Source organism: Lactuca saligna, chromosome 3 (assembly GCF_052625555.1).
Source record: "Lactuca saligna cultivar CGN05327 chromosome 3, ASM5262555v1, whole genome shotgun sequence".
Taxonomy (NCBI): domain Eukaryota; kingdom Viridiplantae; phylum Streptophyta; class Magnoliopsida; order Asterales; family Asteraceae; genus Lactuca; species Lactuca saligna.
The window spans coordinates 131768530-131789884 of NC_136419.1; the positions used below are offsets into that span (position 1 = coordinate 131768530).

At 38.8% G+C, this 21355-nt stretch overlaps 1 protein-coding gene across 1 annotated transcript; it reads left to right on the plus strand.

Annotated features, from left to right (window-relative positions):
• Nucleotides 1-972: 972 nt before the first annotated feature.
• Nucleotides 973-3402, plus strand: LOC145037255 (basic salivary proline-rich-like protein (DUF1421)). The gene is made up of 3 exons (XM_078985878.1): nucleotides 973-1497; nucleotides 1952-2230; nucleotides 2326-3402. The coding sequence occupies exons 1-3, from the start codon at nucleotides 1207-1209 to the stop codon at nucleotides 3283-3285; spliced, it is 1530 nt and encodes a 509-aa protein (XP_078842004.1). The 5' UTR covers nucleotides 973-1206; the 3' UTR covers nucleotides 3286-3402.
• Nucleotides 3403-21355: the final 17953 nt, after the last annotated feature.

Sequence of the window (21355 nt, forward strand, 5' to 3'; positions counted from 1 at the left end):
TCTTTCAAATATCCAAAATTAATCTAAAATATTTTACAGGTATAATTTGGGATCAATTGTTAGGGGTCAGGATCCTTAACCCTATCAAGGATCCCGAATCTGAAAAGAATCTTAGGATCTCGAAACATACACTAGGAACCTAATCATTATCATTATTTCCTAACAAGATTAACGATTATGTTTATTGTTTATTATTTTTTTGTGCATAAATAGTCAACAAAAGAGTCATCCATTCCAGAGAATTACTTTAAACTAACTTAAGAAACACAAGTCAAAACAACATGCAAATACTTATTCAAGAGGATCTAAAAAATATCAGACTTATAGTTAGTCAGATTAGACTATAAACACATATGTATAATTCACACTACACACCCATCTACAACTACTAAAACACTTGTACTTGTATTCATACTTTGATTTCTGTAACTTGCATTCAAATAAATAAAATCAAACAAGGCATGTGATCATTATTACATCTTAATGTTTTATGACATATACCATGTCAATGATCAATGATTTTCCTTGTAAACCATTTGTGTTACTTTGATATGATTACCTTGAAGTCACAACACCACAACATCTCATACAATTGATTGATATTCATTCGATTGATTTTTTACCAAACAACTGAGTTGAAGGCTGACTGAGTTAGAGACTTGTATCAAGTAAAAAAGAAAAACGTATGCCAACCTAATGAACTAATGATCAAGTTCATGTCTAACGAGTAAAACTCAGTCCGGAACTTTCTTTTTTGGGACCAAATAAGAAGAAAAGTGAGGGACTAAGCATTCAGAACCAAATGAGGAGCTCTTGAAGCAAATCAAACATGTCGATCAAACATGTCGATTGGAAAATGTGGATCCTATAAGACCTCTATCAAACAACCCGTTATGTTGGTTCGAATATGGGCCGGCTAAATAATCCGAAATTCCGCTCCGCTCCGCCCCGCTCTAGTCTAGCTAGACAAGCCCAATACGGGTTGATCGTCTTCCTGAAGCAACTATAATCTTCTTCTCCTTCATCAAAGGGGAAACACCATTCCATATCTCCTATCGCATCTTCCGATCAAAGAGTTGTCTATGCGAATTACCGAATCAGATTCCTTCCCGGAGTTCTCTGTCTAACTGTTTGCTTGAGTTCATAATCAGTTCCTTCCGATATAATCGATTTTAAATGCTCGTGAATCGGTGAAAACATCAGTAAATGAATACATCACCGTTTATGGACAAGCAGATCATGGATCTATCGAGCTCACAAAATAAAAATAACGCAGACAAAGATTTCATGGATCTGAACAATCAACCTCCTCAAGAGGACGATCAACAAGACGTCGTCGTTGGCAGCGGTGATAAGACGGATGAGATCCTACCTAGCTATGACTTCCAGCCAATCCGTCCGATCGTATCATCTCAGCCTTCCAATTTTGAATCTAGTAGCAGTGGTGGAGCTAGGGTTTGGGCCTCAGCTGAATCTAAGACTAATTTGGGCACCCGAGTAAGTCGGTTACCCCAATTTCATTTCTTCTTGTTGCTTCCGATTTTATCCTGTTCAAATTTTGTGATTTCACTAGTTTTGTTTCAGTGATTTATCGTTAATAGTTCTAATAAAGACTAAAAACAATCTGTTCGAGTATATTTTCTTGCAATTGACTATGCTCTAGCTTTGTTAAAACTTCGATATGCCTATGATATGATACTTTAACTTCCTTTTGCTTGATTAATCGATGAAAGTGATAACCACGACATTCCTATTAATCAATAAAATTATGTTACATAACTTTCCTTTGAATGTTGAATTAACAATCAAACAAGTACACAAGCAGAATAGATTTTACAAACGAGTCTATAACTTACAGCTCTTCCTGTTTGTTGATTATGGTGGAAATGAGATGAAAGTTTATTCTTTTCCATTCCTTATTCATCATTTTTACTTTTTCTTTCATGTACAGAACTACGGTTCTCTTGATTCTGTTGAACCCTCTAAGGTGATTATGAAGAACGATCATAGTGTCATCGATGCAGCTCTGATATCAGAGATTGATAGAACAATGAAAAAACACGCTGATAATCTGATGCATGCTTTGGAAGGTGTCAGTGCACGAATTTCTCAACTCGAGAGCAGATCTAGGAATCTTGAGAACTCTGTTGATGATCTAAGAACATCTGTTGGTAACAATCATGGAAACACTGATGGGAAATTAAGACAGATTGAAAACATAATCAGAGAGGTAAAAAACCATTCTTATTATAACTTCTACTCTGTTATCAGTACAACCTGATCTGTTCTGTCATGTCATGTCATGTACTGAACTTTTTCCAACAGGTACACGCGGGTGTACAGGTTGTGAAAGATAAGCAAGAAATATTGGAGACTCAGCTACAGCTATCACAAGTACAAATTTCAAAACCCGAACAACCACCACCACCAGAACCCCAAATTTCCGGCCATATGGGATCACTGCAGCAGCAGGCGGCAGCGGCGCTTCCATCACCGCCACCTCCTAACCCACAAAACCTCGGCCCTCCGATCCACCATCCACCACCCCAATTTCCGGCGAACATTATGTCCATTCCACAGCATGATTCTTACTACCAACCGCCCGGTCAAACTGCAGAACCACCACCACAACCACAGCAGTACCAACTGCCGCCACCGCCTAAGCTCTCACCACCGTCACCACAGCCACAGTATCAGTACTCTCAACCACCGCCAATGTCCCTGCAACACCATAACCCTAACCCTAATCCCCCTCATTCCGAAGAACCACCTTATTTATCTTATCCACCGAGTTTCCGGCAACCTGGCGGCAGCGGCCCTCCTCCACCACAGTTTCACAATAATCCATCCGGGCCAGGTTTTTCCGGCCAGTACGGGCCATCACCTGGGTTTAACGAGCCTTACAATTACGGTGGTCCTGGTTCTGGCTCTGGTTCTGGTTCTGGTTCTCAGTATGGCAGCGGGTCGCCTGTAAAATCCCATGGCGGCGGAAGTGGCGGAGGTGGATTCTCTCAGCTTCCTACAGCCAGGATTTTGCCGCAAGCTGTTCCTACCGCGGCGGCAGTTGGCGGCGGTGGTGGTGGTTCTGGGAGCGGTGGGAATAGGGTTCCGATTGATGATGTGGTTGATAAGGTTACTAATATGGGGTTCCCAAGAGAGCAAGTGAGGGCGACTGTTAGAAAGTTGACTGAAAATGGTCAGGCGGTTGACTTGAATGTGGTGTTGGATAAGTTGATGACAGATGGGGTTGAAAGTCAAGGGCCTAGAGCTTGGTTTGGTCGTTAATACTTGATCTGTTTTTTTTTTATTATTTTGTTTTGTATTGGGGATTATATTTTGTGATTAATGTACATAAATTCGAACCAATTTGGCTGATGGATGTTATATGATTGGATTTATCAACGTGTACTCTTATTTCTGACTTCATCACATATATGAGTTGTTGATTCTATTCCATCATAGTGGTTACAAAATCATTTAGAACTTTGAATTATCCTATAGTAAACCAAAATCATTCTATATTTTCATTTAATTGCTCATTTGAGTTTATAAATCCATGTTTTAACACTCGACTTTGTTTCCAATTCATTATATTCAACACTTGGCTTTGTTTCCAATTCATCATATTCAATTCCAATGGTAATCACGAATTCCAAAACAATAACTAATGGAAATCATGGAATTATGACAAAGAGAACTTATAAATCAACATATACTTTATTAATCCTAGATTTCAATAATTTATCATGAATAAGAACTAATACACAACTCAATCTAGCTAATTTACAACTCATTCATGAAGTTCGGTTTCTCAATTCACCCAATTCCATAAATGGAGATGATAATTAAGCATTGATCAAATGCAACTTTATGATGATCTAGACTAGAAATAAAGAATAAGAATCAACTCAAAACATACATAAACCTATAAAATTAAGATTTATAATATAACACCATGATTTTCACCAAATTTTCTTTATTTTTAAAACATAATTTAAAGGAATTTAGCAACATAAGACTTTATTTAAACGTTTTCATACAAACACCAATGTTACGTAAAAACTCTAAATCCATTCAACACAAAATGTAAAAGAAATACGATAGTTCCAAAACTCCATGATGACCAACATGACATGTCCAAGTGGTATGAATATAATAAAACATAACTACCTAAAGAAAATCACCACTTCACTAAGTCTCACTCCCTAGCAACCTTTAACGTCACAAGGCATATCATGATAAAAACACAATAAGACCAAGTGTCAGCAACAACTTAGTGATCCAATCACAAGTACGATAGGGAAGGAAACATACATATCTTATACATATCAATCAATCAATCACATAATCAACAAATATCATATTCCTACACCATACATCGTATTACTTCACATATATAACACATATCTTGCTATATACATTACATGTGTTAATCTACACCTTACGCTGCTTTTATTTGTAACGCCCGTAGATCCGGACTAGTCAATTTGGAGATAATAAGGGTCGTAAAGGATTTTTCGGCAAAAGATTATTTAGAATAAATAATCTTAACCAAGTTGTAGGATACGTTACAAGGTTTCCGTACGTATAAAGAACGCCGAAATCCGAGTTATAACGAAGAAGTTATGACTCGTCGAAGTTTCGCGACGGAACCGGCACGACACCGGGAGACATAAATAATGAATTTTTGATAAAGGACTTTTTAGCCTTAGTGATCTAAACAAAACTTGTAGTATTCGTTAAACCGAGAACGTACAAAAAAAGAACGCCCAAATCTGACTTAGTATGAGGAAGTTATGAATTTTCTAAGATTTGGCTTAGCAGTGCACAGCCCGAAACTCGAATTTTAGATGGAGCGGTTTGTGGCCGACGCGACCTAAATGAGAATTGAAGATCTCATTAATAGGAACTCAACGGTAAAAAGACTGACGAAAATAGAGTTCGTATGTAGAAGTTATGAATTTTACGTGAGCATTTAATAATATAATCTCCTTGTACTGTTAAATTTAAGATCGGTCGAGAATTACCCAACGGAGTCAAAATGAAAGTTGTAGATCTTATTTTTACCTACGCGTGGATATAAAGAACGTCAAAAACGGAGGTCGTATGTGAAAGTTACGGATTTTAGAAGTCGGAAGTGTGCTGTGCGAAAATGGGTGATGTGGCACAATCTTGATCATTGCTTTCTCCTCAAGTCTTGCCACTAGATGGTGACATGTGGACCAAGTTCATCCATTTTCACCCTATAAATAGAGCCTCTCTCACCATCATTTTCTTTACACATTTCCTATTCTTTCTTCTTTTTACTCTCTCTCTAGCCCCGGAACCCCCCGAAAAGCCTAGGGAACCTCCCTAGCACGAGGTGGAATCCCCGGAGTGTTCGACGGCTCCGAGAAGAAGAGCTTTTCCGCACGGGAATGCTGCTCCAAGCAAATCCCGGTTTTCTATAAAACCCGCTATAAGTGAGCAACGCCTACACTATTTTTAATATAGTTTTTATTTAATTATAGTAACATTATTAAGAACTAATAATAAGTAACTGGGCTATTCTTATGGGTTATATAAGTATTGGTTAACACTTATATAATAGTAATAATAGCTAGAGAATAATAGACTAAACTCTAGTGGTAATAATACTAGGTTTCGTCGAAGGAAAATAGAATCGTTAAAAGCGAATCAATGCCCGAGTTTGGAATCATCACTTTAACAAGCGAGTGTATAGTTACTTTCATCTTCACATAGATATGAAGTATTTTAATATAAATTACGTACTATATGTGCATATTGTCTGAATACTTGCTGTCTATACTGGTGAAAGATTTTTATACATGTTTTAAATGATTTAAACTGTATACGTATTTTATATATACAAATATGTTGGGTATGACATGGGTACATGAATGATGAGAGATAAAAGATGATGTGAGTAAACATTGACAGCTATAGACTTAGTGCCTAATAAACATCGACATCTATAGACTTAGTGCCTATTGGACAAATACTGGTAGCTATGGACTTAGTACTTGATAGGAATTGGTAGCTATGGACTTAGTACCTATTAGATAAACACTGGTAGCTATGTATTTAGTACCCGATGAATAAACCATAACAATATGGAATTAGTGCTTTACGAACGAGTATTAACAGTTATCTATTTAGTGCCAATCCTATAACCCTGGAAGCAAGGGACTTCGGAATAAACGAATAGATGACTCTTAGGATGGATCCTTAAGAGTAAAGAAGATAATGGGGATGAGTAATTGGGTTGATTGTTTGCTTGTTTAAACATAATAATTATATTATTGTGGGTTGAAAACCCTATGTACTCACCAGGTTTCTCAACCTGACCCACTCAGTTTATTTATATCACAGGTGTTGATATGAAGTCACATTACACTGATAGATTAAAGAGTTGTAGATCACTAGTGTAAATAAACGTAAGTTCCGTTTATGCTTATGTGTATGTATTGACGATGACATCCCATTGTTTTAAAATGAATAAAAATACTTTTCTTTGGAAATGATTTGATAAGGTATTTATCATGTTTTACTGGGAATAAATTCCGCAACATTTTTATTAAAAGAGGTACTTTGATTTTTATAAAGCATAAACAAAATCTGTCTTTTCAGGCCGTGAAAATGAGGATGTCACATTATTCTTTGCAATATTATTCATAACTAGAAAGGTGTCCCCGTATTGAGGGGGTCGGAAGGTGTGATTTTTTTTGTGAAAGTATAGTAAATTCGCCCATTTACAAATGCATAATAATCAAATATGTTGTATTGCAAGATAAACAGGAAGTGCAACAACCTGCTAAAAAAAGTCAAGTAAAAAAAAAAAAAAAACTAAATTTTCAATTACCACATGTTTCTGTAAAAAAAAAAAAAAAAATAGTAAATTTTGAGTTAAATATTACCTCTTGAATATTGTGTAAATTCAGCGATCCAAAAAAAACAGCCATTCCCTATAGACAAAAACACAAATATAATTCAAAACCCTAAAAGTAATCCCAAACTATCAAAATCACCACATAAATATAAGGATTCGATTATCCATACACATAGAGATCAAAAACTCCATAAACCAACATTGGAAGCTAATGTATATAAGAAAAAACCTTAAACTCAAATTGTGAAATGTATCTGGACTTAATGAAACGTGAATGTGGCGGTGGATGTAAGAAAGCATATGAAGATGACAGGTTGAGAAGATTAATTAAAATTTTTAAAGAAAAATATTTTACAACCCATTCAATGTTCGGAGGATTAATCAAACCTCTATTAAATTTTTGTCAACGGTAAGTTTATTCGGTATAAAAGTCATTATTTTATCATTACAAAGTACATCAATGCCTGCAATTTCATCTATTTTTGGCATCTGCAATTTCACATATTTACATATTAAGTCCTTTAGATAAGAAACGATCATGCCAATTAAACGATAAAAGTTTCAATCATTTTTCCAATTCAACAGTTTTGAGCTTACAAATGATATATCTTTTCTTCTCTTCCTTCCAACTATTTAAAAACTGTTATGCTATGCATAAAATGAAAAATATATATTGTAGATGACACTCCAAATCAGAAGTATGATGCATTAACCAACAGTTCGTGCATTTATACAAAAAATAAATAAATAAAGTAAGAAGTTATCCAAGAAACAGCAACATACTTTCATGTATATTTTGCTTATAACATATTACTTTTAAACTTTATCCCACTACACAACATTACAACATTGTAAAGAAACCAATTATAACTATCAATGTAAACCGATAGACCATTTGTTCTGAATGGTTTATTGGAGTCTAAATCAGTCAAAAAAATTGAAAATAGTCAACATGATGCTAAACCTTATAAAATGAGTTCAAAATTTGAGAAATATACCAATTCCAGAGGCACCCCAATGACTAAAGTAGAGTGTGTATTGCTGAGTCAGCTCTAATCGAACCAATCTTTAAACCGAACTTACAATCGGATATTTTCCATACAAGAATAATTTCTTGTCTATTAAATATGATTCTATATGTATCCATGAAGTTCCTTGTTTCAAAAATGAAAGACCAAAGTTATATGAAAGGTCAGTAAGAGCTTAAATATTTTTATAAATATTTACAATAGTTGAAAATTTACAACGAATGATGTTCGGTTTTATACTCTTGATAACAACACCCCCAAAGTAGTAGCCATTTATTGATTATAAATTTGCATTTAGGGCAGGAGCGGATGTGTTAAGATTGAAAAACATGTTAAACAAAAAATGACAATTAAATAAGCAACAAAATTCTCTTTATCTCATACAAGAAATTCAATAAACCACTGATTAAACAAACCTTAAATATCCAATTTGTATAAAGAAGAACATGTTACAGTTTTATATTAAGCTATATTACACTTTTCACGTCTCGAATGGTTGCATCATGTCCTATCCAATTCATATGTACACACATTAATTACCAATTACATAAAAATATGTATTAAACAATTTATATAGGTTTTGATATATATATGAAAACTACAATGATGTTACTCTTGATCATTGTAAATAAGAACATAACAACATAAAAGCAAAGTAAAACCAAAAGTGATGATTACATCATACTTGTTTTGGATATTGACAAAAAGAACATAACAAAATGCTTCATGGATATGGTCATTAGGGAATTAATTCAAGTTTTCGATGGAAAACATATAGGGAAGCATATACATATAAAATTCATCAAAACGAAAAGGATGAAAACATAACTACAATGAAAATCATCCCATTACAAAGACCTGCTAACCTTTTGCCAAACGCAATAGGAAAACATATACATTTATGTTGTTCTTGGCTAATAATGACCATAAGATTGCATGAAATTGATGAAGAAGACAATGAAACATATACACAATTCCTTTTTTTTTGTAATGAATTGATATGACAACGTTCAACTAATCATTTGTAAGGAAGCAATTTTTTTCTATTTGATAGTATCTTATATGAAAACTACCTGCACTACTAGAATATATGTCTTTAATGACACGCAAACCACGTCACACACTGATTTATGTTACGCAAAAGAGAGTGACCATAAAACAGTGTCACCTCTCCAAAAATTTTAAGCATTTAGGTCACGCATTATTCCGTGCCCTTAAATTAGTGTCACAAGAAAAAAAATTAATAACACGGACGGTGTTGTATCTTAAATACGTGCCCTCTATTAGTGTCGCTTTATAATTTTAATGAAAGGCGCATCTAGAAGATACGGGGGAAACAAAATCCCCAAAATTTTGAAAACCCGCCTTGTTCTTTTCTACATTCTTTCTATCTTTCATCTTCACAATCGAGAAATAGAGGGAGGATCATCATCCCTTATTTTTGATCGTGTAATTTTATGAAACGATATACTTATTATCATTGTGCTCCATGATTTTTGTTTGATAAAAAAGAGGTTTAATCGGCAATGAAGATGTAGCATCCCAAAAATACGAGCCAAAAATTTCATTTTTAAAACACATACTTAGCAAAACATTAGAAATAAAACATTCACCGATCATATCATTTCATAAAAGATGTGCGTGTCTGGAAACCAGTTTATAAAACATAATAATGTCAGAGTACAAATCCCCAGGAAGATCTCATAGTGCGGAATACAGAGCGTGTGTGTGATGTGCTGCTACCGCGCCAACTCCTTCCCCTTCGAAGAAGAGGTACCTGAAACCAAAATTGAAAACTGTAAGCACGAAGCTTAGTGAGTTCCCCCTTCATACCACATACCATACAATCACATATCATACATATTGCCGGGCAATTATGGGGTGCCCTGTAACAACGTGAATTTTCAAAACAAAATTTTCATTTCTTAAAACATGTTTTCATCCAATCAAGTCATAAAATCCAATGTATCATAACATAATATAAATCATGTAAAATCCCAAGATCATAAATAAATCCACTGATAGTGTGTACAGATCACGACGACGCCTTCCCACGGTCCTCACTAGTACCTGAAATACGTAACACAACAATTGTAAGCATAAATGCTTAGTGAATTCCCCAAAATACTACTTACGCACATACGCCCTTCCAGGCCCTGACCTTCTGGTCCATGTGTATCAGGGGAATTCCATCCCGACCAGGTAAACCTTCCGGTCCAACCCGTGTCGACCTTACGGTCCACATCACAACGCCTTCCGACCCATAACATATATGCCTTCCGGCCCATAACATAATGCCTTCCGGCCCATATCAATCATAGCATACATAGCACATACAAACGGTTAACTTATCATATACAATGCATACAACTCATAACATATCCGACCTTCCGGTCACACAATAAAACCCTTCTGGGTACATTATAGTGAGAAAACTCACCTCGTGGAAAGTCTAGAATCTCACGTGCTCGCTATCTCCGAATCTCGAAACGAAGACCCAACCCCGCCTAATCACATCAAAATATCATTCTAATTAATATAGACTTCTAAGACTAGACTTCACCCTTATTATTATTCCTCGGAGGGGTAAAAGACCATTTTACCCTTCCTTGACTCAAAGTCCACATGTTGACCAAAACCCTAAAAGTCAACAAAAGTCAACATATCCCAGTACGCGGGGCGTACAGACTCATGTATGCGGGGCGTACATCGCTGATCCACAATCGGGGTCTCCACCCAGTACGTTGCGCGTACTGGGAGTTACACCCAAGGTAACACCCAGATTCGGTCACTCTACATTTCTAGTCTTAAATGGTTAAGACACTTCTTCAACTTCTAGATCCGACTCACTTTAAGCCTTCTTACCCATAAAGTCGAAACCTTTAAGCCTTGGCATAGATGTAAAGGCTCCTACACTCCCTAATACATTTCCTTTTCAACTCAAAAGATCTAGATCTCATGCATGGCTAATCATTCATGTCCAAGATTACATTTTTATGAACATACAACTCAAATGGACTAGAAATATGATAGTTCTAAGCCAATGGAGACTACTTGCTCATAAAGTCTCCATCTTTGGGACCAAAACCCTAGAAAATGGTCCATAAAGCATACCACAAGAACTACAAGGCAAGATCTGAACTTTTTACCTTAGGAAGAAGCTCCAACCTTTGCTATTCACGGATCTACACTTGAACACCAACTTCTAGCCTCCACAATGGACTCCTCTTCTATTTTTCTACCTTGAAAAGACACCTCAAAGCTTAGAACACTCACAAACAAGCTATGAACGAAGGAACAACTCTCTTAGGGTTTCTTTCTGAAGGATGGTGGCTGAGGAACCAAGCCATCACATTCCTTTTATAACCAACCACCAAATTAGGGTTTTTGGGTCTGGATCGGTTATGCCCGTCGTAACCTTGGGTACGCCCAGCGTACCCGGGTGATGACGTGTTTAAATGAAGCACGCGAGTACGTGCAGCGTACTCGCCCAACACAAAGGCCCAAAATGACTATTAAACAAAGATGAAGGGCTAAATAGTGGTACCTGAATTTCGGGCTGTTACATGCCCGACTTACTCGGTACGGCCATTCTGGGGTGCCAACCTACCCGTGTCAAGCCGATATGGGGTGCTGGCTACCCATGTCAATCAATTCTGGGGTGCTGACTACCCATCGACCCTAACGACCGATCCTCGGGGACTATTTCACCCCCTACTGCTACTATCACAAATATCATAACATAACATAATATCAGACATATATGGGGTGCCTGAACTACCCTTCGGTCCTAACAACCGAACTCGGGGACTGGTCCCCTCCTACTACCTATATCGCATATAACATAACAAGCCAGCATGCATACATATCATCACATACTGTTAGACGTATCTGGGGTGTCTGACTACCCTTCGGTCCTAACAACCAAACTCTACTATTATCACATATGACATATCATGCTAGAATATAACATATCAGCTAGTAGCAAACCTAGATGATATCATAAAGACAATCATCTATCATACATCTCCTATTGGTGGGCCGACATTGTGGCCTTAGACCCACCGCTACTAGAAGGTAACTCACCTCGAAAATACCTGTTGAAGTCTGCTTGCTGAGCGTTTGACTGCTGGATCGCAAATCCTACAGCTATAAACCATAAAAATAGGTTAGACACCCATAAAACCCTTAGGTTAAAAAACTGACCCTTCCTTTGTCCAAGGTCAACTCCTTGGTCAAAGTCAATGTCCATTTGACTGGACTCGCCGAGTCATGGCATAGACTCGCCGAGTCCTTCTCCTATTAACCCGACCCTACTCAACCAGTCCTTCTTCCCACTCACTAAATCACCTTTAGCTCATTACTTGGGACGATTGAATCGACTCACGACCCGACTCGCCGAGTTCCAGGCAATCTTCATAGGACTCGCCGAGTTGTTCATCCAACTCGCCGAGTCTAAGGCCATCTTCATGGAACTCGCCAAGTCCCTATGACCCATTTCCCATATAGGCCAAATCTGAGACATGCAACGCTTCAAAACCACAGATCCATGTTCCTTGAGCATGCTTATCACGTAAAGTAACAAACTTTACGTGCATGCATGGCCCTATAAGCTCATAAGGCCAAAACCAAACTCTTAATGAGCTCATGCACTCAATGGAGACCTCAATCACTTCAACCACAGAAACTTTATGCTTCTAATTCATCCAATAAGCCTAGATCTGAAGTCCTTTCGGATCATTAAGAACAACACATGGAGTTTGGTGTTTTAGGGCTTGAAAACCACCAAATTGGGAAAAAAATGGTAACTAATGACTTAAAGATCAAGGTAGGGACTTTTCTACCTAAATGGAAGCTTCTCCCTAAGTAGATTTCGGATCTACTCCTTTCCTTGCACTCTTCAACCACCTCTTTCTTCTTCCAAGCTCCAAACCTTCTTCACAAAGCCAAAAACACTCTCAAGAACAATATGGGGGGCTAGGGTCTCGCTCTACTGCTCTCTGGAAGTGTTAGGGACAAAGGAGGCCAAGTTAGAGCGTTTAAATAGGATGTAAACACCTGGATTAGGGTTTTTTTCCCAATCAGGGTCTACTCGCCGAGTCCAAAGTCCAACTCCCGCGCCTTGTCCCACTCCTACTCAACGAGTTGGCCCATCAACTCGCCGAGTCCAAGGCAAAATGCATTATTATTATTTATTTATTTTTAAAAGGTAAATAACAAGGAGTACGTACCGAGAACCAGGTGCGACAATTCTCCCCCACTTATCTTAGACTTCGTCCTCGAAGTCTGCTTCTCGATCCTGAAACAGCTTGGGGTAGTGCTCCATCATCTCTTCCACCGGCTCCCAAGTCCACTCCGAACCCTTCCGGTGCTGCCATTGCACCTTTACGAGTTCCACCCTTTTGTTCCTCAGATCCTTCGACTTCCTGTCGAGGATTGCCACAGGTTTCTCGATGTAATTCAGGCTGTCGTCGACCTGAATATCCTCCAAAGGTGCCACTGTCGAGTTGTCTCCCAAACACTTCCGCAATTGAGAGACATGGAAAGTGCTGTGGATCTGGCTGAGTTCGGCTGGTAGATCCAACCTATACACCACCTTGCCTACCCAGGCTACAACCCGGAATGGCCCGATGTACCTTGGGCCTAACTTAACCTCCTTTCTGAATCGGATGATGCCTTTCCATGGAGACACTTTCAGAAGAACCATATCCCCAACTTGGAATTCAAAGTTTGAACGGCGCTTGTCGGTATAACTTTTCTACTGACTCTGAGCAGTCTGAAGCCTGCTCCGGACCTGCTGAATCTTCTCTATCGTCTGGAGCACCACTTCGCTTCTTCCCATGACCCTCTCGCTAACCTCCCCCAACATATCGGGGTCCTGCATCTCCGTCTGTACAACATCTCGAAGGGAGGACAGTCAATACTCGCATGGTAGTTGTTGTTATATGAGAACTCAGCCAAAGGAAGATAGGTATCCCAACTACCACCGAAATATAGCACGCATGCTCGCAACATATCCTCAAGAGTCTGGATGGTCCGCTCACTCTGACCATCCGTCTGCGGGTGAAAGGCAGTGCTAAAATGCAGACAAGTGCCCCAACGCATCATGAAACTTCTTCCAAAACCTGGAAGTAAAACACACATCTATGTCTCAAATCACTAATACTGGCACCCCCGTACCGCGCCACTATCTCCCTGATATAGATATCGGCCAACTTCTCGGCCGAGATGCTCTCCTGAATCGGAATAAAATGGGCGCTCTTGGTCAATCGATCCACGATGAACTATATAGAATCCACTCCTCGCGCGGTCCTGGGAAGCTTTGTGATAAAATCCATCATAATATCTTCCCATTTCCACAAAGGGATATCCAACGGCTGCATCTTGTCATGCGGTCTCTGATGCTCGGCCTTGACCTTCCTGTAGGTCAAGCACCGCTCGACGTACCAAGCCACATCCCGCTTCATGCACAACCACCAATAGTCCAGACAAACATCCCTATACATCTTCGTCACCCTGGGATGAATGGAGAATCGGGATTTGTGCACCTCCTCCATCAAGATCTGGCGCATGCCTCTGAGGTATGGCACCGATACCCTGCGGTGTAATGTCAATAATCCCCTGCTATCATAGTCGAAGGAGGAAACCTGACCCACTATGCGCTCACTCTTCCGATGTTCCTCCTTCAGGGCCTCCTACTGGGCCTCCCGAATATGCTTCAAAAGAGGAGTCACCACTGTCATCCGCATGCAAATATCCCTGTTCGGCGTCGCCTTGCGGCTAAGCGCATCAGCCATCACATTAGCCTTCCCCGGGTGGTAAAGGATCTCATAATCATAATCCTTCACCACGTCCATGTTGGATAAGATGTATAAGTCCATAACTATTTCTGGTATGTACTTGACCTGACCCGACATGGTCCATTTGGGTTGCATGGCACCATGCAATTGGATAGACTAAATGAGAGAAATAACACTTGGAGATTATTAATATATTATAAGTTCTAATATATTAATAATATTATTTGATTAGTTTGATCAAGAATTAATTTAGAATTAATTAAGTGATCAAAAGATAACTAATTGAATATATGGGTTGATTATGTAAATCATCCATATCTTGTATAGTGGGCTAAGAGGCTCCATGGATTATCAAGTTGGGTTCCACCCATAGGATGCTCCATGGATGCTCCATGGGAGTTACAAACCCATGGGTCATGGAAATGAAGAGTCATGACACATTAAGGTTTACATGGTGTAACACTAGATGTGTCAACACTATATAAGGATCTCATTCTCCACAAAAATCGGTTACACTAAGGAAACAAGAGGGCTAGGCCGATTTCAAGAAGTGTGCATTCTCTCAAAAGTCTTTCCAAGAGCATTTGGTGTTGTCTGAAGCATTTGAGGCATCACACTTGGGGTGCTAGGCTCATAAGGTTTCAAGGAACATAAGCAACAACAAGGTAAGTTATTCTATCTATCATTCAAAGTTAAAATTGTTCCCCATGTATGCTAGATAGGAATATAGCCTTGGAATTCAACTTTGCATGATAATTAGACAAGCAAAGATCCAAGGTTATTAGGGTTGCATGTACACTTAGGAAGTGTTAGAATGCTCAAAACCCATCAGTGGTATCAGAGACTAGGCCTGTTTGCTTGTTATTTGTGCTTAAAAGTTGAAAAAGTCGGAAATCTTGTTGTCTGACGAATGGACTCGTCGAGTCCATGGGGGGACTCATCGAGTTCACTTGTATCTTCAACCTACTCGGCGAGTAGGTTCATGCACTCGGCGAGTAGGGTCGACAAAGTGCAGAATTTCAACTTTAGTTGCTGGAAATGGATTAGAAACATTACCCTAAACTGTTTTTGTACTTCAAAACTTGTTTTAGATGGTGTAATGTCTTTTCTAATTCATTTACAACAACTAGTTATCAAAATTACAAAGTTTTAAGTGTAATTTTGATTTATGAATGTGTTTATATTCATGTTCTTGTTCTTATGATGTTTTAGATGATCATAAGAATTATTTGTAACCTATGTGGTAGATTAATTCTTGATCATAATGTGTTTTAATGGAGTCCATAACTTGTCCTCAAGTTATGGAAAACCAAGAGTCACACTTGAATTAAAACCATTAAAAGAACACATGAGTTAGAAAAATGAAGAGTCTTCATTTTATTACTTTATTAAACTCATAAGTTACAAGAAATGAAAAGTTTTGAAAGTTTACAAAACTTGCCCTCAAGTTTTGGAACAAGTAAAGTTAAGTTAAAACTTTAGTTCCAACCCTTCGAATTTTAAAAGTTAAAATTCAATCCTTATACTTATATTATGATGATTTAATATATATATATATATATATATATATATATATATATGTATAAGAACAAACTCGTCTTACCGCTAGTACGCCTCATTCACGAAGCCGGTCTATAAGGTGGGTATAAGGTTGTTGCCTATAAAATGGTGACTTAATGGGTGTCTACTCTCACCCACCGCTTGCTTGACTGGTGGAGGGTCGTTAGCTGAACGGGTAAGACAAGGACTTATAAATTCTCATTCAAAGTATGATGAATATTATAAAGTAACTAAATGTTTTATTAAATTCCCAATCTTAGTTACTTTAGGAAAAATGTGAATAAGGTGCTAATCCATGAAATTACACTTTACACTTTGATTAAGTCGTTGGTGGAGCGTGTGTGGTTAACCGGCACACTAACGTGGACTTAACGAGGTAGGTAAAGGGTGACTTAGGGTTTATTATAGTATCGATGGAGCGTGTGTGGTTTACTGGCACATCGATTGAGTGATAAACTTCAAGGGTACCAAGTGATTTGCATGGTTACTTCACACCTCGTTTTGTGATCCTCGGTATCCCAGTCACAAAACTTGGAGGGCACACTCGAGATTGAAACATGCCTTTGAAAAGCTCATTGAATCTCAAAGAATCTAGGAATTTCTAAGAACCAATCAAAAACCTTATACTTAAATGTTTCGGTTTTCGTGGTGGAAATTGGTGAATCGTCATTCACCTACCTTTCAAATATGGTATAGCTTAGATTACGACATACCTCTTCTAAGTTATATTATATTGTGATTGGATCCTAGCCTTAATATTACATTTGGGTTTTTTATTAAGGACTCTCTTATATCTATACTAATCTTGTTCTCTTCTTTCAGATGTCTTCAAACAATGCTGCTTCCGGCTCGAATCCTAATGGCTCCTTTACTCTTGTGAGCTTGTGTGGGAAAGTTACCTTTGATGGATCCAACTTCAATGAGTGGATCAGAAACATCAGGATGATTACCCGCTACGAGGACAAAGAATATATCCTTGACAATGAGCTTAAGGAAATTGATGAGACCACTACAACTCCCTAGGAGATCGCTGACTTTCATATTCATGAAAGAGATGCTACCAAAGTGGCTTGCATCATGTTGGCCACAATGACAACAGAACTCCAAAAATCTTATGAAGATTTCTACCCTTATGAAATGCACTAAGATTTGATGGAAAGATACCATCAAAGTGCACGACAAGAAAGGTATGAAATTATTTGCTCCATGATAACAGCCATGATGAAGGATGGGGAATCCGTCACGAGCCACATGCAGAGAATGCAAAGGTATGTGGATCGATTATTGAAGCTTAATGTGAACTTCCCTGAGGAGCTTGCAATAGATATCATTTTGCACTCCTTACCATCGTGCTATGATCAATTCCACATGATATATCACATGAATAAGGAAGAGGTCACCCTCAGCAAACTTCAGGGACTTCTCAAGACCGCAGAATCATGTCTTAAGGGGAAGTCGGTTGCTATCACTCCTACTCCAAACTCAACTCCGGTTTTGGCAATCGGGAAAAGTCGAGGGAGGAAGAGAAAGAGATCTTCGAAAGGTACCAAGGCTCGGACCCTTGATGGCTCTTATTCAAGTGGAACCAAGAAAGGTTTCATTACTCCTTCTTCTAACCCAAAAGAGGCTGAATGCTTCTATTGCCATGAAAAGGCTCATTAGAAGCGGAACTGCCCAAAGTACCAGCGGGATGTGAAGGATGGGAAAGTCAAACCCAACCATGCAGGTATTTACACTATCATTTCTAATAACTCACCCCATTCTAAATCTTGGGTCCTTGATACCGGTTGTGGTATTCATATTTGTTGTGACTTACAGGGACTAAGAAGAAGTGAGGATGTGGAGCAAGAAAGAATAAACTTGATCATGGGGAATAGGAAAGCTTCACCTGTCACCAAGATTGGAGTTTATACTTTATCGCTAAGTAGTGGGTTTAGTTTAGATTTGAATAAATGTTGTTACTCGCCAGGAATGGCAAGAAATATTATTTCCTTTCATGCTTTGTACAAACAAGGGTTTACCTTTTCGTTTAATAATGAAGTTGGTTCTATTGATGCTTTCTTTAATAATGTTCTTTATTTTAAAGCATTACCCTGTGATGGTGTGTATGAAGCTGTGTCTGTTGTAGATAACTTAGGAAATAATGTTTTGTGTATTGATTCTACTAATAATAATAACTTGGATAAAGCATCATTATGGCATTGTCGTCTTGGACATATAAACAATAAATGCATAGGCCAACTCCAAAAGGATGGAGTCTTGGAGTCGTTTGACCTGAAGTCATATGATAGTTGCGAATCATGATTACTTGGAAAAATGACAAAGTCACCCTTCACAGGCTCGTGTGAAAGGGGTGAAGGTTTGTTGGACCTTGTACACACGGATGTGTGTGGACCATTTAAACATGCCACAAGGGATGCTAATCGTTATTATTTGACTTTTACTGATGATTACAGTAGATATGGATATGTCTACTTAATCAAACATAAGTCAGAGACTTTCGAGAGGTTTAAGGAATTTAAACAGGAAGTCGAGAATCAATTGGGCAGGAACATTAAGATGCTTCGATCTGATCGAGGAGGTGAGTATCTCAGTTCAGAGTTCCTCGACTATCTTAGGGAATGTGGGATTGTCTCACAATTGACACCTCCCAGGACACCACAGTTGAATGGTGTAGCTGAGAGGCGTAATCAAACCTTGTTAGATATTGTTCGTTCCATGATGAGTCGAGCTACGCTACCAATCTCATTCTGGGGGTATGCCTTAGAGACTGCCGCCCATATTCTTAATCTAGTCACTACAAAGAAAGTTGCCAAAACTCCTCACGAGATGTGGACTAGTAAAGTACCTAAACTAGAGCACATCAAGATTTGGGGTTGCGAGGTTTTCGTGAGAGGCGAGACTCAAGATAAGCTCGAACCTCAAAGCGAGAGGTGTATATTCATCGGCTACCCACAACAATCCTTTGGTTACCTCTTCTACAGACCTAGTGACAATGTGGTCTTTGTAGCAAGAAGAGGAGTCTTTCGAGAAAGAGAGTTTATAAGCCAAGGAGACAGTGGGAGGAAAATTGATCTTGAAGAAATTCAAGAGTCAAGTGGTGAAGGAACTTCAAACTCTAGCCCTCAACTTGAGGAGGAAACTCCTGTTGAGCCACTTGACGAATCTGTACCTCTGAGGCGTTCCACGAGAGTTAGGAGTGCACCTGAGCATTACTATGGATTCCATATTACTGCAGAAGGTGAGACACTTATTAGTGATGGGACACTAGTAAGTCAAGATGACCTTAACAACTATGAGGAAGCCATGGCAGGCCCCGAGTCTGCTAAATGGAGAGAGGCTATGGATAGCGAGATACAATCCATGTATGACAATCAAGTTTGGAACTTGGTTGAAAATGTACCAGGTCGTAAGACGGTGGGGGTGCAAATGGATCTTCAAGAAGAAGACCGACATGGATGGTAATGTACACACTTATAAGGCTAGACTGGTTGCAAAGGGGTTCTCACAAATTCCTGGAGTGGATTATGATGAGACCTTTTCTCCGGTAGCCAAGATTAAGTCTATTAGGGTTATGTTAGCCTTAGCCGCATTTCATGACTATGAAATTTGGCAAATGGATGTCAAAACCGCTTTTCTTAATGGAAAATTGGCTGAAGATGTTTACATGAGTCAGCCAGAAGGTTTTGTCAGCAACAAGTACCCTAATAGAGTGTGTAAGCTTGAGAAATCCATTTATGGATTGAAGCAAGCCCCTCGCAGATGGAATCTTTGCTTTGATGAAAAGGTCAAGGAATTTGGCTTTTCTAGGAGTGAAGATGAATCTTGTGTGTATGTCAAGGCTAGTGGGAGTATAGTTAGCTTTTTGGTATTGTATGTGGATGACATACTACTCATAGGAAACGACATTCCAACCCTGCAGGAAGTAAAGTCCTGGCTTGGGAAGTGTTTCGCTATGAAGGACCTTGGTGAAGCTGCCTATATTTTAGGGATAAGGATCTTGAGAGATCGGAGTAAATGACTAATTGGACTTAGTCAGAGTACCTACTTGGATAAGGTGCTGAAGAGATTCAGCATGCAGGACTCCAAGAAAAGAGAGTTGCCCATCCAGAGTAACGCCAAATTGAGTAAGACACAAAGCCCTAACACTGAGGCTGAGATAGCAGAAATGAGTCAAATACCATATGCTTCGGCTGTAGGATCGATCATGTAAGCTATGACGTGTACTCGACCTGATGTAGCTTTTGCCCTGAGCATGGTTAGCAGGTTTCAGGGGAACCCTGGCAAGGCACACTAGACTGCGGTAAAGAATATTCTCAAGTACCTACGAAGGACTAAGGACTGGGTCCTTACCCTCGGTGGGAGTGATGACTTGAGAGTTGCAGGGTATAGTGATGCTAGCTACCAGAATGATAAGGATAATTTCCGCTCTCAGTCGGGCTGGGTCTTTACCCTAAACGGAGGAGCAATTTCTTGGAAGAGTTCCAAGCAAGAGACAGTGGCTGATTCAACTTGCGAATCAGAGTATATTGCAGCGAGCGGGGCGGCAAAGGAGGCGATATGGCTGAAGAACTTCATTGGAGACCTTGGAGTTGTACCAGCTATTAAAGAGCCAATAGAAATTTTCTGTGATAGTGAAAGCGCTGTTGCCTTAGCCAAGGAACCAAGGGATCACGGGAGATCCAGACACATCGACAGAAAATACCATTTCATCAGACATCGGATCGAAGAAGGACTCCTCGTGGCAAAGAGGGTATCATCAGATGAGAATCCGGCAGATCCCCTCACGAAGGGACTGACTCGAGTTAAGCATCTTCAGCATGCTCGGAGCACAGGGCTGAAGGATGATATTAGATTTAGTAGTTAGATAACCTCGAAATTTGTAAAGTGTAATTGACATTTGATGATGAATAAAAAGTGTTTTATTTATGAGTAAAGTGTTACTATCTCTTGTCGATTGTTTACTATATTTATTTTTCATGTTTTGACTTCCAGAATAATGTATGTTTGGTATATCATATTATTCAAACCTCCACAGTCGGTCATATGTCGGAAGTAGGTATGAATCAAGACTGTCA